The sequence below is a fragment of the Bufo bufo genome, chromosome 5 (assembly GCF_905171765.1).
Source record: "Bufo bufo chromosome 5, aBufBuf1.1, whole genome shotgun sequence".
Lineage (NCBI taxonomy): Eukaryota > Metazoa > Chordata > Amphibia > Anura > Bufonidae > Bufo > Bufo bufo.
In genome coordinates, this window is record NC_053393.1 from 429323976 (window position 1) to 429340645 (window position 16670).

Sequence of the window (16670 nt, forward strand, 5' to 3'; positions counted from 1 at the left end):
TGGGTTCCCCCAGGGACATCCTACATATGCACCATATGGAAACCACAAGATAGTCTAGTTCGTAATTATCCAAATTTTGAGAAAATGTTGACTACACACACTTTTCCATGTGCTGACTACTCTCAAAATTGTACCTATTGTGAAAGCGCACATTTCTGGAGGTGGTTTTCTTTAAGGAGTTTTCTGAGGTATTAATACTGATGACCTATCCTCAGGTAGGTCTGATACCCAGGAACCCCACCGTTCAGCTGTTTAAGAAGGCACCAGCACACCAGTGAGCGTGGCAGCCTTCTCCAGCTTGCCCTAGGCCAGGGACAACACGGTCATCTGTCACGTAGTCTAGCCACAGCTCAGCCCCTTAGAAGTGAATGGGGCTGAGCGCGATACTAAGGACAGCCGCTATACAATGTACGCAATGTGCTTGGTAAGCTGTAAGAAGGATGCGCCAGTGCCTTCTCAAACAGCTGATCTGAAGGGGTCCTGGGTGTCAGACCCCCACCTATCAGATCCAGAGGATAGGTCATCAGTACTAAAGTCTCAGAAAATATGGCTTTTTCCCTGGAACAATTTATAATCCAGATGTATGCTTCATATATAACTGGTGAATGACTGGCAGTATGTAACCTTAAACCTGAGTGATGGACATTGACTACTATACACAATACGCAGGTCCCATAACCTTGCTGACAGAGGTTTCATGTCTTGCACTCGTGTGACAGGATTAAACTAACTGAGCACATGTAAGCCAGCAGTACTGATACATACCCCACACTGTATCTGACATTGAATTCTATCATATGGCCTCAGAACATTATATTTATAAGAATTGTACATACGAGTACAATGTACTATTCCATTGCAGGCCTGGTTTCAGTAAAAATAAAATAAAAAAGTTTGATTTGTTTATAATTGATATCACGTATATAAAAAAAAACATCTATACTTTGGCTACTGTACATTGTATGCATCTTTGAAATATCATTCTAGTTGCACCCTAAAATTGCTTCTTGTGTTCTAACATCGAAGGTTGAAGTTACCCATATACCAGGATAAATCAGCAAAGTAAATAACAAACAAACATATTTTTGTAGCCAAAACATGATAAAATCCAACATGAAACTGTGCATAACGGCCTTATGTATTTTGGCAACTTGAAATATTCATAGCCTGCTATAATTAAAGAGTCAATGTACTTTCACACAATTTCATTTAATAGAGAATGTTGTAACTAAATCACTTCATTTAAAAATGCTGCCTGCATCCACCTGAAAAAAAGTCATGGCCACTAGGGGTCTAATGTCCACCTAACTTGATGTCCATTTTCCTGTTGTCAGACACTATCCTTCTCTGGTAACAGAGACTCAGAAGATGGTTTACCGGTAATGGGTTGCGTGTCAAAGCTATCTGAGATTCTGATCCTGCCTTTATGCTGCTTCTGAAGAGCAGAAAAGCTCCTGTGTGTCTGTAAGTAGGATCTTCCTGGAAGAAAACAAACATAGTGGGAAGTAAGGTCACTGCATACAGTACTGGCAGATTCCACAGAAGGGAGACATCCACTACTTCTGAGTGAAATGCATCTAGCTGTGCACCTGAAATAGGGAATACTATGACTGAAAGAGACTTTAGAGAATCCCAAAAACACCAGTTCCTTCACAGTTATGATTGTACAAAAAGCACAGCCATTATGCAAACTATTTTTAAAATCTCAGGTACGCTTTAAGGCATGCAGCTAAAACACACCATTAGAGGGGTATAAGGCTTCCTGATCAAATGTGCTGGATCACTCTGTGCTGGAACATATATTTTTCCATATAATTAAACGGAGCTCTTGCACAAGCAAGCAAGAAATATCATTTGCATTCTTCAGGGTCCTTATATGGTAAATAGAAGGGGGTCCAGAACAGTGGACACCCCTCTATAATATCCTTACTTACCCTAATAGGGCATAGAGACACAAGTTGTCCTAGTAGGACAAACTCTTTAAAAATTAATTGGTGGTAGGTTTATAAGGCCAAACGGTCTGGCTATGATCTGGCAGGTTGCATGCAGTAGGTCACGCCCATCCATGGCAACCAATGGCCACATCAACAATTTTGAAACTATTTGCTGCCCTGGGTAGGAATGCCCTGCCGCACGCAGCTGACCGGACTGTTTGTCCCTTCTCAGTGAATTTATAAAGTTTGCACCACACTCCTTACTGATTATTAGATCATACAATTTTGTACCACTGGTTGTGCTCTGCCCCTGTCTTGTACACAGATCTGTCTATAGGTATTTCCAATCGATATTGCAATGGATTGTTGTGTCGAAGATCCAAATTACTAATGCATCTTACTAACTGATGTAAACATACCCACAGGTATATTTCTAATGGCACTTTGATGGCTTATGTTCCCTGACCGATTTCAAAATGTTTTACAGGACAAAAAAAAATTCTAAAACATCACCACTCGGATGCAGGTGTTGGCTCTGAGATGAAAGGGTTAATTGATAAGAAGATATGCTTTAGTATAGTAACCAATTTCTGGAGGCATATAGCGACAGTCCGTGTATGTAGACACCAAACAGACAGACAAAAATGGTGGATATGGGAAGTCCTATACTATTAGAGTGAAAAAAAAAACACTTGTACAATTTCACATTTTGTTTTGTCAAAGTACAAAAAGGGGTCGGTACCGTAAAACCATACACTGGATTTTGGCATCTAAAAAGAAAATATATATATTTCAACAATTAAATAAAAATTATTTTAGAGATGTTTTCCTCCAATCACAGTCCAAAATCCTGGAGTTGAAGATCTTTTAAGAAGGGAAAAAAAAAAATCATCTTACTGGCTCCCAGATGCGTAGGTCATAAAAAAAAAAATATAAAAGAATGCTCGCAGGGACAAAAGTTAACTTTGGCCTACATTATGTGTTGTTCATGAACAGGAATGGTGGGGCACAAGTGTGTTTTCTTCTTCACAAACAGTGTGTGCAGCATTTTGAAGATCCCTGTGTGCATCCTTACATAGTCAACGTTTTGGCACACTGATTTCTGAGGAAATCCATTGTCTCTTTCATTGTCACTGAATCTAGATTCCCAGCAACATGGAGGTCTAAGGCAAGGAGGCCTCTAATGCCCCTTCTCAGGATAGTCACAGCAGATGGAAGCCTGCTCCTTAGGTAATTCTCTTCTTACAAGCAGAGAAATAAAGCTACTGGGAAAAAAAGACAATATATTTGGTCAGTTTAAACACTGTAAATTTATGTTCACTAACTAAAAAATTCTACTTACTTTAACTACTTGCAAACCGCCGGATGACTTAAAGGGGTTCTGCAGCTTTATAACAACTTTTGCATCCAAAACCCCCTGCGGAAGAGAGAATACTTACCTGTTCCCCAATGCTCTATTCTGGCTCTTTTGGTCCACGGCTGTGCTTGCTGCGCTACGGTCCCCTCTTGTAAACTTTCAGCACAGACGGGGATCACATGTGTGGCTGCAGCCAATGAATGGCCACAGTGGTGAGATGTCCCCCAAGTGCACGTGACCCAGTGACATGCTGCTTTGGGGGTGACATAACCCACAGCACACGTGATCCCTGTCTATGATGGAAGTTTACAATAAGTGGCTGGAGCACAGCAAACACAGCGGTGGACCCAATGAGCCATACCGAACATCGGGGAGCAGGTACAGTAAACAGAAATTCTGGAACATCTCTTTAAAGCATTAAGCGGGTCAACATGTAGCTGTGCAAGGACTTTCCTGGAAGTCCTTGTCGAGTCTGCAGCTGCATGGAGATTGTGCAGGAGCGGGAATCTGGTTGTCAGAGACAGCTGGACTCCCTACAGAGAAGATACCACCGCCTTCCTGATCGCTGTATGCACAGCGCTAAATGAGCATCAGTGGTCGTGACGTTCCTCCTACGGTCCCCGTCGTCATGTGATTTATGGGTGCCAAGTACTGTAAATACTGTTGGGTCTTAGCACACCCAGTCAGACTCGGAAGGCTGTGTTTCTCTGCAACTGGGTCTAATATTTCATCACCAGTTAAAGAGAAATTCAGCAATTAAAAACAAAAATTAAATGTTAAAGTGATACAAATGTATTTATTAATTAATTTAGTTATTTTTTTAAGTATTTTAGTTGTACTTTGTGATATTAAAATATGTGGACAAACCAAACACTTTTTGCTTTTCTTGGTTACTTTTCCAAAAAGATTATTGCTTTCAAACCCGCATGTAAAAAAATAAAATAAAATAAAGAAAATATGTCTGGTTATGGATAGGGAAAAATAGCCTAGAAAATAATCATACCGGATCCATTTTTCCAGGTGGCACCAGAGAGACGGATCCGGTATTGCAATGCATTTGTGAGACGGATACGCATCTGTCTCACAAATGCATCCGTATGCGTCCGGACTGCCGGAATCCTCTGCCGCAAGTGTGAAAGTAAATTAAAAATGTTATTTTTTTTTTCATATCTTACCAGGAATTTTCTGCCTCCCTAGAGGATGGAGAGATGGGTGGAGAATAAATGGAGCTAGATGTGCTCACTGACAGCATCAAGTTCCATTTTTCTCTGCAGATGCGGTCTCAGACTGCTTCTGCTGGGGAGAGAAAGAACACAGCGTCTGACGGACGCAAGTATGGGAGTCCCTGCTATATTACTTTTTTTTTTATAACTACATTTTACTAGTTTTAGGTTAAAAAACATTGCTTACAGTTTCATACTGAACCATCTGGTTACTGCCCTGCAGGTTGGATGTATGGCCCTTACTTCTGAACTAAAAAACATTCAATTAAGCCATATTCTGTTTGATAAGAATTTAGCTATTAGTGTTTATGAGCGGTCAGAAATTCAGAGATAAAAGCTATGCATCCAAGGGGGCGTGGTCTGCTCGTCAATGGCGCCAGACGCTTATCGCATCAGCTCCGCTCCCAGTATCCACAAAGCAGCTCCTACTGCTGGCTACAAGACAGTAAACTCGTCCCTGAGACACCCTACACTGCGCCCGAGATGGGTAAGCTCAGAAAGCGGCAGGCACCCGGCACACGTGAGCAAGCTGTCTCCATTAACTCTAGCAGCTGCCTCTCCGGCCTCCTCGTCGGGGACTTCACTGGACCCAGCAGAGCACCCTCAGGCTAGCTCCCCTTTCCCGCCGCTGACTGAGGGATCCATGCGGGATATTCTGGCATCGCTTCGCTCCTCTATTAACGAGGACTGGCGCGCTGAAAGAGCTGAAGCTCGAATTCCACAACTTGGGTGACCGTACGGCGCACGTGGAAGGTAAAATGGGAGTTTGCCACTTCTCACAACATGTTAATAGATGCCCACGAGGCGCTTGAGGAGGATGTGGCAGCGTTGAAGACCAAGCTACAGGATCTAGAGGACCGTCATAGACTAAATAATGTGAGGCTTCGGGGGGTCCCGGAGGCGCCTGGCTCTGAAGGCCTAGAATCCCTCCTTAAAAGGTCTGATTAAAGAAGCATTACCCACAGTGTCTGAAGTGGATCTTATTGTGGACCGTACACATCGTGTACCAAAACCTAAAGGATTGGACCCACTACTGCCGTGTGACATAATAGCGCGTATCCACTTTTATCATATTAAGGATCAGTTTTTGAGGGCCCCCGAGGCAAAAATCCTACTCCTTCTCCGTCCTTCAAAGGAATCTCAGTTTTCCCTGACCGTCTGCAGCCACGATAGCTAAGAGGAGAGAGTATTCCCAGATAACAAGAATCATTCGGGACCAGCAAATTCGCTATCGCTGGGGTTTCCCTGTTAAATTATTGATATCGCATGATGGCAAACAACATGTCTGCAACTCTCCTCAAGAAGCAGTGCTTAATCTACACAAATGGGGATTACTCCCGGATTCTCGGCAGCAGGGGAAAGAAATCTGGAACAAACCAGATAGGATTTCCTCTGAGTGGGAGACTGTGTGAGCTATTTACCTGGACTGTCCTTGCTTAGTTATTTGAATACTGGGAAGTCGGTATGCGTGAGTGACTACCATCCACTCTTATTTTCCTTCCCCCCTTTTAGTCTGCTTCACCATCCCAGCAGACATCCTTCTAACTTACAGTACTTCACTGTAGTTTTGGGCGGGTTTTACCAATCTGTTTATATAGGTTCATTGTGTTTCACATCTTTGCCAAGAATGCTCTACTTTTTTTTTTTTGTTTTATTTTTACTAACAGTCAGCCATGAGATGTATTTTTCTAAAGATACCTATTATCACTGTGCTTATGTATTGCAAGCTTATATTCTGAAGGTCTATCCGCACTGTGCACTGCATTTCTTATTATAGCATTATGGGGTTAAAAATTTTCTCTAATAATGTGAGAGGCCTGAATTCCCCATTCTGGCCCTCTCAACTTTGATCTGATCTTGCAAAATCTAGATGTGATGCGGCCCTAAATACAGGAAACCCATTTACTGGAGAAGGACCAGCATAGGTGTGCACACCGTCTTTTCCCATTCATGCTTTTTTCTCAGTCAGTTAAAAAACGTAAAGCGGGCACACTTATTGGGGTTAAATCCTCGGTAGCATTTACTCTCCACCAATGTATTACAGATAATATTGGCCGATATGTTATTTTAGTTTGCTCTATAGAAGGAGCTATGTATACTATAGCATCTGTATACGCACCCAATATCCGACAGAGGTCTTTTATTAATACGTTTTTCAAGAAAATTTGAGGAGTGGCCAAGCGAGCAGTGATATTCCGATTAATGCAGATATTGACTGTTGCACGACCCCAGGAAGATGTGCACTCCCTCCTTAGCACTATGCCATTTCATGATATCTGGAGGTATCATCATGGAGGGGAACGAGATTAAACGTATGTCTCGTCGGCCCATTTGTCGCAATCCTGTATTGACTATTTCTTGATATCCAGAGATATTTTACATAAGGCAGTTCAGTCGGATATTGGATGCACCACCTGGTCTGACCATGCTCCCATAACCCTAGTATTAGATACAGGCCTCCCCAGTCAATCTCCTTCTCAGTGGAGACTGAACCCTTATTTACTTAAGAGTGAACAGAGAGTTGAGGAATTTCGAACTAAGTTACAAGACTTCTTTTCCCTTAATGAAATCCCGGAAATCTCTCCTTCAACTTTGTGGCTTACCCACAAGGCGTACATGAGAGGGATCCTATTACAGTCGGCTGCTCGCCTTAAGAGGAGCAGAAGTCAACAACTGACGGAAGCGCTGTTCACTCTGGATGCAGCAAATAAACTTTATAAACAAGCCCCATCTCCCACTAACTTACATGCCCTCCAGCACGCTTGGTCGTGTTTAAAATCTCTGCTCCTTTATAAACATGAAAGGGTTTTACGTTGATTGCGAACTTCCTTTTATCATATGGGAGATAGAGCAAGCGTGCTTCTCGCTAATAGGCTTAAATGCAGAGTCTAGAATAGGCACATTACGCCATGATGGTTTTACATTTACACACCCACAGGAAATAACTAACGCGTTTGCCTCATACTAGAGGCGCTTATATAATCTTAGTGAGGATACTTCTGTTCCTCAACCTACTGAAGAAGGCATAACATCCTTTTTAAACTCACTGAGCCTTCCCTATTAGCTCTGAACCAGCCCATAGCTGATGAGGTTCTCCTGGCTATTAGGAACACCCCCTTAGGTAAAGCTCCGGGACCGGACGGCTTTATTTCTAATTATTATAAGACTTTTCAACAGCAACTGATCCCTTACTTGACTTCTTTATTTAATAGCTTTCTTTCTCCTAAGGCTATACTCCTTGACATGTTAACAGCCAAGGTAGTTACAATCCCGAAGCCGGGCAAGGCCCCTGATAAGCCATCCAATTTTCGACCCATATCTTTATTGAATGTGGATTTAAAACTCTTTTCAAAAATTGTGGGCTCTCACATTAACAATTACCTCCCTTTTCTGGTTGACCCGAATCAGGTAGGTTTCATACCCGGGAGGCAGTGCAGAGATGGAACCAGGCGCATGCTCAACTTGATACAAATGGCGGGGGAATCCAGGGACCCCACAATGTTTCTCTCACTTGATGCCGAAAAAGCATTCGATAGAGTGCATTGGGGGTTCCTGGAACAGGCTTTGAGAAAATTTGGATTTGAAGGTCCCATATATACGGCTATAATGGGTCTATATACCAAACCCTCCGCTAGAGTATTAGCCTCTGGTTTCCTCTCCGACTCATTTCAAATTTCAAAAATGGCACTCGTCAGGGGTGCCCACTGTCACCGTTAATTTTCGCTTTGGTTATGGAACCCCTGGCGTACTACATCCGATCCTGCCCACAGATTACGGGGATCTCGGCTGGTGGGTCCTCACACGTGATTGGTCTTTATGCAGACTATGTAATTCTGACCTTAACAGGTCCAGAACAATCCTTAGCTGCTGTGCTGGACATCCTTTATTTGTATTCACAATGCTCCTTTTATAAGTTAAATGAAAGGAAGTCCAAGGTTTTGGCCTTCCATATAACAGATGACACCAAAGCTAGTCTCCAAGCGAAATATCCTTTTCAGTAGGTTGACAGTTCCATCACTTACTTAGGGGTGGAACGTGCTCATTTTGTACCGAAGACCCTATCTATAAACTTGAGTAATCTAAGGGTTGAGCTTAAAAGAGATTATGTTAAAATGTCTCAGATTCATTTATTATGGATCGCTCGTATTAATGCTGCTAAGATGTTAACTCTTCCTAAAATACTGTATTATTTCAGATGTTTGCCATTACTAATACAGTCCTGATCATTTTTCAAGGATCACTTGAAAAATGGCAAAAAAATCATATTTTACATTGTTGGATCTTAACAAGGTTCCAAGTAGAGCTTCAACATGCAACAAGAAGAAATGAGAGTGAGACAAAACATTTTTTGAGCATTAAATTAATTGAAAATAACGATTAAACTGAAACAGGCTGTTTTTCAGCTGATCAAAATTTTAGGACCACATGCCTTTAAAAGGCCAAATCTGTGGCCAAAGATGTGGATTCATTGCCATTTTCTGTCAGGTAGTCACAGGTAGTCTGTCAGGTAGTCACACGTTGTGATGGCAAAGGCAAAAAAACGCTCCCTTTTTGAACGTTGTCGGGTTGTTGAACTGCATAAGCAGGGTCTCTCACAGCGCACCATCGCTGCTGAGGTGGGACGCAGTAAGACAGTCATTTCGAATTTCTTAAATGATCCTCAGGGTTATGGAACAAAAAAGTCAAGTGGAAGACCCAAAAAAATTTCATCAGCACTGAGCCGGAGGATCCAATTGGCTGTCCGTCAAGACACTGGACGAACCTCGACCCAAATTAAGGCCCTTACTGGTGCTGACTGCAGCCCCATAACCATCAGATGGCATCGGAGACTGAAGGGCTTCAAAAACAAAAAAACATCTTCAAAGACCTTGTCTCCTTAAACGCCACAGAACTGCTCGTTTGGACTTTGCAAGAGAGCACCAAACATGGGACATTCAAAGGTGGAAGAAAGTTTTATTCTCTGATGAGAATTTTTTTTTAACCTTGATGGTCCTGATGGTTTCCAACGTTACTGGGATGACAAGCAGATCCCACCTGAGATGTTTTCTACGCGCCACAGTGGAGGGGGCGCCATAATGGTCTGGGGTGCTTTTTCCTTCAGTGGAACAATGGAGCTTCAGGAAGTGCAGGGGCATCAAACGGCCCCTGGCTATGTCCAGATGTTGCAGAGAGCATTCCTCATGACTGAGGGCCCTCGTCTGTGTGGTAACGACTGGGTTTTTCAACAGGACAACGCTACAGTACACAATGCCCGCAGGACAAGGGACTTCTTCCAGGAGAATAACATCACTCTTTTGGCCCATCCTGCGTGTTCCCCTGATCTAAATCCAATTGAGAACCTTTGGGGATGGATGGCAAGGGAAGTTTACAAAAATGGACAACAGTTCCAGACAGTAGATGGCCTTCGTGCGGCCGTCTTCACCACTTGGAAAAATGTTCCCACTCGCCTCATGTAAACGCTTGCATCAAGCATGCCGAAACAAATTTTTGAAGTGATAAACAATAACAGCGGAGCTCATGCCGAAACAAATTTTTGAAGTGAAACAATAACGGCAGAGCTACTCATTACTGAGTTCATGTTTGGAAGTTGGATTTCTGTTTTTTGGGGGGAGGGGGGGGGGGGTTTAGTTTTTTTTTTTCTGGAGGTGTGGTCCTAAACTTTTGATCAGCTGAAAAACAGCCTGTTTCAGTTTATTCGTTGTTTTCATTAAATTGAATGCTCAAAAAATGTTTTGTCTCACTCCCATTTCTTCTTGTTGCATGTTGAAGCTCTACTTGGAACCTTAAGATCCAGCCATGCTAAATATGATTGTTTGCCATTTTTCAAGTGGTCTTAAACTTTTGATCAGGACTGTATCTAAGAATCAGATTGCACAACTCCAGCTTGACCTCATGAACTTTATTTGGGACAATAAGCGACCTAGGATATCTAAAGGTGCGTTTCACCCCCCTATTAGATGTGGAGGATTGGGAGTCCCAGACTTATATAAGTATTACTTGGCGAATCTAGCAGAACAGGCATTTGAATAGTGGTCCCTGTCTTCTTCCCAAAAGTGGCTTCATATAAAAGAAACTTATGTGAGAGGTCGCTCCCTGACAGCCTTGCTTGCAGTTTGAAAAGTTTTCATTACTCCCCCCTTTACACCATGAGAGCTACTATGTTTGTGTGGGTACATCTTTTAGACTCAATTAAACTTTTTCATGTGCCACCTCACAAAGCCCCTATTACCGCATTGGAATATCATATTCCTGATATGTCCCTAGCATTATGGCAGTCTAAAAGTATTCATCAACTTGGATGTTTAGATGATAACTCTTTACTAGTTGACTTTGCATGATAGGTACTCACTCCCGAATACTCTATTTTACCAATTCCTTCAAATACGGCACTCCCTAAACACTATGTCACCTCGGAGAAGTTCTAATACTGACTCCTTTTAACCCTTCTTACGTGGTTGTCAATCCCTCAGACCTAAATTGTCCACTATCTATGCTACTATCCTTCCCTCAGTTCTGATGGACAAACAACCATTTATGCTCCGTTGGGAACAAGAACTGGGGAAAACATTTACTATTCGGCAATGGAACATGGCTCTATACTGGTCCTTTAAATGTTCCAAGTGCATCAATCATGTTGAGCAGGCTAGACGAATCCAACTGTGCTGGTACCGGACACCCAACAGATTGGCCCACTTAGTTCTCGGATATTCCTCACTTTGCTGGAGAGGCTGCAGTGCAGTGGGAACTCCCCTTCATATGTGGTGGGCTTGTCCCTCAGTTACCTCATTTTGGTCTGATATTAAAGAGCTTCTCAAAGAAGTCACATTAGACGATGTGAGCCTCTCTCCTGAATTAACAATTCTAGGAATTGGATTGGCAGATATTCCTTTCGCATCACGAGGGATTACTGCACATGTTATTAGCGCTGCTCGTAACATCATTGCTCGCCAATGGAAACTGGCACAGTCCCCGTCAATAGCTGCAGTTGTGCAATCCGTCAATGAGCACATGCACTGTGAATTGACCGCCGCGGTTACCTCTACCTCTAGAATACGGACACATAACCATGGGTCACGTGGCTGTCTAGCCGCTATGCCTCTCCTTTGCCTACTTTAAATGTTCACTACTGCGACGCTATTTTGTCTCTGGATCATTTTTGCCCATATACTGCTGTACTAGGCCAGTGATGATTGCTGTACATTCATGTTTGCCTCTGTATCTGACTGTTATTACTTTTGTATTTGCCTTGCTATTACTGCTGTAACTCCAGCAAGCATGTTTTCCTATTGAAACTTTAATAAAAACTTATTGACAACCAAAAGCTATGCATCCAACCCTCGGAGCAGCAACTTAATGGTTCAGTGTGAAACTGAAAGCAAGATAGACTGAAACTTAACCCTGTAGAGCTAAGGGTACTTTCAAACTTTCGGCAGAGGATTCCGGCAGGCAGTTCCGTCGCCGGAACTGCCTGCCGGATCTGTCAAAACGTATGCAAACGGATTGCATTTGTCAGAAGGATCAGGGTCCTGATCCGTCTGACAAATGCATTGAAATGCCGGATCCATCTCTCCGGTGTCATCTGGAAAAACGGACCAGTCATATTTTTTTTTGTTTTTTTTGCGGTCTGAAAATGTGCAGACCGCAATGCCGGATCCGTTTTGCCGGAACACTCGGGGCTGCATCCAGCATTAATGCATTTGAATGGGGGGAAAAATGCAGGATCCGGCATTCTGGCAAGTGTTCCAGAATTTTGGACGGAGATAAAACCGCAGCATGCTGCGGTATTATCTCGGTCCTGAATAGGGCAAGACGACTGAACTGAAGGCATCCTGAACGGATTACTCTCCATTCAGAATGCATGGGGATAAAACTAATCAGTTCTTTTCCGGTATTGAACCCCTAGGATGGAACTCAATGCCGGAAAAGAATAACGCTAGTGTGAATGTACCCTAAATCTTCAGAAAATTCTTAATAAAGACCAACTGAAAAAAAAAACAAGTAAAATACAATCATAAAAAAAATTACCCCTGAAGGTGTTCATAGCCTTCAAGTTGCATACTTTCTGGACTTTTTTTTTTTGTTCAGACCTGGTCCTATAATGTGTTGTTGCTGTCTGATACATAGGAAGATATATGCATGTGTTCCCATAGTAGTCTCCGATTTATAATATTAATGTCACTCTGCCTACTTTCTACACTGGCTAAAATAGCACTACATAAATAGGCCTAGCAGTGGACTGGACATACCCTCTCGCCCGGAAGTCAAGTGTGAAATATTTACCTAATGTACAGGATAACCGCTGTCTAGTCTGACGGGTGCTCAGGACAAGACCTATTTACCTCAAACCATTCATCTATGCATCTGTCAAAAGAAAAAGAAAAAAGAAAAATCAACAATCAGACCCAAGACAACACAAACTGTTTTACTGCAGTATCGCCCCCAATGAGATTGGAGCCATCCATGCTTACCATGTTCTCTATTTTACCATTTAAATAATAAAAAAGTTTCTAACTTACAGGGGTTGTCTCATGACACAGTGCCATATCCTGTAGCTAGTATGACTTTGCAAAGACAAAAACAAAAGTTGGTCAGCACATCATAAGATGCAGGTGCGTGCTGCTATGGCTGAAAACACTAAATCAAATACTGTGCAATTCAACAACGCTCTGCAAATGCAAAATACATAAATCACAAAACATATACACTAATGCTATACGCCCTGTGTAAATGAATGGAAGGTTCTTAGCAAATACATTTTTTTCAGGGCACGCAGATTCCACATACAATATATACCCCGCTCCATATGCAACCTTTCCTGTTGCTAGCAGGTCTCCAGTTAGGTCATGCACTCCTTACCAACCCATAAGGCTGGAACCTGCTCTCCCTGTATTCTTCAGTGGCCTGCTATCTACAATGAATACAGGGAGAGCAGTTTCCAGCTTTAGGCTACATTCACACGACAGTATGTGTTTTGCGGTCCGCAAATTGCGGGTCCGCAACACACCAGCCCGGCACCCCCATTGAAATACCTATTCTTGTCCGCAGCTTGCGGACAAGAATAGGACATGTTCTATCTTTTTGCGGAGCTGCGGACCCTAAATCGGGGACGCGCACCGCAAATGCGGATGCGGACAGCACACTGTGTGCTGTCCGCATCCATTCCGTCCCCATAGAGAATGAATGGGTCCGCACCCGTTCCGCAAAATTGCGGAACGGATGCGGACCCATTTTGCGGTCGTGTGAATGGAGCCTAATACTACACAAATTAAAGTCAACCTGTGGAAAATATGGGTTAGTAAAGCGTGCACGACAAATATATTCATTGGAGGCCTGCTAGCACCAGGAAAGGTAGCATGTAGAGTGGTCCAGTATATACTGCATGTGAAATCTGCTCGCCTCAATTCATTGAAGGGTGGTGGGTACCAGAAAAGTTAGCATTTTGCATAGGTTCCTATTAAAGAGAAGTCACCTTGTTGTGGTGGATGCGCAAATTTTTTTCTCATCAAAATGTATTTACTAAGAGCACATTCATTTATATAGTAAGTACAGCATTAGTTTATATGTTTTGTGAGCATGTATTTTAGGTAAGCAGAGTGTTGTTGCATTGTATTTGATTTTGAGCTAGTATGATGTGCAAGGGGGGGTCTAACCACAAGCTCATCCAAAGTGAGAGCCACATGTTGGAGCCACTCTGCAGACTGGTTATTTCTGAAAACCAGACGACCCCTTTAAACCCACATGACAAAGTAAGGAAGAAAAATGCACAATAAAAAAACTGAACAAACACAAAGAATACTTACCCCTTGTGGTATATACATAAACAGGGTAATCTTGCTATTGTGTCCCCTTGCTGTAGGTCCTCCAGACATATTGTACATTCCCCAGCATCTTTGCCAAGAACATCCTCTGAAAAAGAAAACATTGAATATTATTGGACCCTTTTTGGAATGCACCAATACCCCTCTCAATGGGTGCAGAGAAGATATACAATTATATATGGACTGTCTGATTAGCCTTGTGACCCCTGAGGACACGCCTAATCAGCAAAAGGTGGGGGAGGCTGATCTTTCACGGCTTCAATTTCCAGCCAATTCATAGTGCAGAGCTGTCTGCAGCAGATCCATACATTTCAGTCTAGCGACTATATGGCAATTTGGCCTGAATGTGCATTTACGTGCAGCGATCTCCTCCACATTATGGGGAGGTGCAATCACTAAAACAAAATTGACCCTTTAAATGTACTATGGGGGTCATTTATGATGAGAAGTACGGAAAAAGGGGGCGTGTCGGCCAGTCTCCTTTTCAACACCTGTTTTTGGTGAAGAAAATGACTTGAATCTATGCCAGCTAGGGAGCGTAGATTTAAGTCGCCGCCAAAGTTATGTAGGGGACTGCGTCTCTACATAACTTACGCGCATCAAGAGCCAGCGCAGGGTTATTCAGACTGGTGTCTAAAACGTCAGTCTTAATAAATAACCCCGTGTGTTTAGAGAATTTCTCACTGCGCCTGCGCTGAATACTGAATGGGACGGCGCAGGCGCGAGATTTACACGGCAGACGGGGCCAGCAGGAGAACCAATGCTGGCCTGGCCCTGTCAATCAAAACAGAAGGGCGTGGAAATGAGGTGGGCGAACGGAGCTTCTAGGAGCAGGTGCAACGCCCTCCCTGCTCCTAGAGGCTTATTTGCATATAATAAAAGTTAAAATTACACGAAAACGGGGGCATACTTAAATAAAAGAAATGCAGAATTAAATTCAGGTGACATTTTCACATCTATAATGTCAGCTTGTTTAATAGCGAAAATTGGGGTGACAGAAACCCTTTAAAGGGAACCTGTCATCAACTTTATGCTGCCCATACTAACAGCAGCATAAAGTAGAGACAGGTGAGGTGATTTCAGTGGTCTGTCATTTATAAGTTAAAAGTAAGTGGTTGCCGAGAACCAACATCACAATCATTGCAGACTGGGCCTGGAAAAGAGTCACGGCCACCTGAGAAGAGTCCTGGTTATTAATGAATTCCTGCTTTCCCTGCCCACCTGCTGATGACTGACCGTCTTCTACCAAGTTTTCTCCATTTCTCTCTAGGAGAGAAATGCCAATCATCAGCAGGTGGGCAGGGAGAGCACGCAGGGCCGGTGCAAGGATTTTTGCCGCCCTAGGCAAGATAAAAATTGCCGCCCCTCCCCCTTATCAGATGATCTGTGGATGACGCACTGTTATGGGGAGGATCTGTGGATGACGCACTGTTATGGGGGGATCTGTGGATGACGCACTGTTATGGGGGGGATCTGTGGATGACGCACTGTTATGGGGGGGGGATCTGTGGATGACGCACTGTTATGGGGGGGATCTGTGGATGACGCACTGTTATGGGGGGGATCTGTGGATGACGCACTGTTATGGGGAGGATCTGTGGATGACGCACTGTTATGGGGGGGATCTGTGGATGACGCACTGTTATGGGGGGGGATCTGTGGATGACGCACTGTTATGGGGGGGGATCTGTGGATGACGCACTGTTATGGGGGGATCTGTGGATGACGCACTGTTATGGGGGGATCTGTGGATGACGCACTGTTATGGGGGATCTGTGGATGACGCACTGTTATGGGGGGATCTGTGGATGACGCACTGTTATGGGGGGGGATCTGTGGATGACGCACTGTTATGGGGGGATCTGTGGATGACGCACTGTTATGGGGGGATCTGTGGATGACGCACTGTTATGGGGGGATCTGTGGATGACGCACTGTTATGGGGGGGATCTGTGGATGACTCACTGTTATGGGGGATATCTGTGGATGGCACTTATGTCATCCACAGATCCCCATAAGTGTAATTTACAGATCCCCCATCAGATGCATCAGTGTGGAGGGAGGAGGCGGAGACACTCATGGTGGGGCCCGGTGCAGTGATTCTACTCTATTACACTGGGCCCCGCCGCAGCTGTTAAGTCCATTCAATCCGAATGGGTCCACAATTACTGTACTTACTGTAGTACCTTATGTATAGCATTAAGACGGCGCAGACTGGCAGCTCCCTCGGTCATGCGCCGCCTGCCGAAGCTCCCTCCTCATGCGCCGCCTGCCTGCTTATCTCACTTTATGAATGAACAGGCAGACGGGCAGGCGGCACATGAGGAGGGAGCTGCGG

General features: G+C 43.6%; 1 protein-coding gene across 2 annotated transcripts in view; it reads right to left on the minus strand.

The window, feature by feature from the left end:
* Positions 1-1063: 1063 nt before the first annotated feature.
* The window catches only part of ZNRF2 (zinc and ring finger 2), a 165785-nt gene continuing 150178 nt past the window's right edge, over positions 1064-16670 (minus strand). The window contains exons 3-5 of one of the 2 annotated variants that reach the window (XM_040433463.1): positions 14315-14420; positions 12795-12875; positions 1064-3196 (exon numbers count right to left, since the gene is read on the minus strand). In XM_040433463.1, coding sequence (XP_040289397.1) covers positions 12818-12875; positions 14315-14420 — 164 coding nt within the window. In that variant the 3' untranslated portion in view covers positions 1064-3196; positions 12795-12817. Of the gene's footprint in view, positions 3200-12794; positions 12876-14314; positions 14421-16670 lie in introns of both variants that reach the window. The other variant, XM_040433462.1, reaches the window with a different exon arrangement.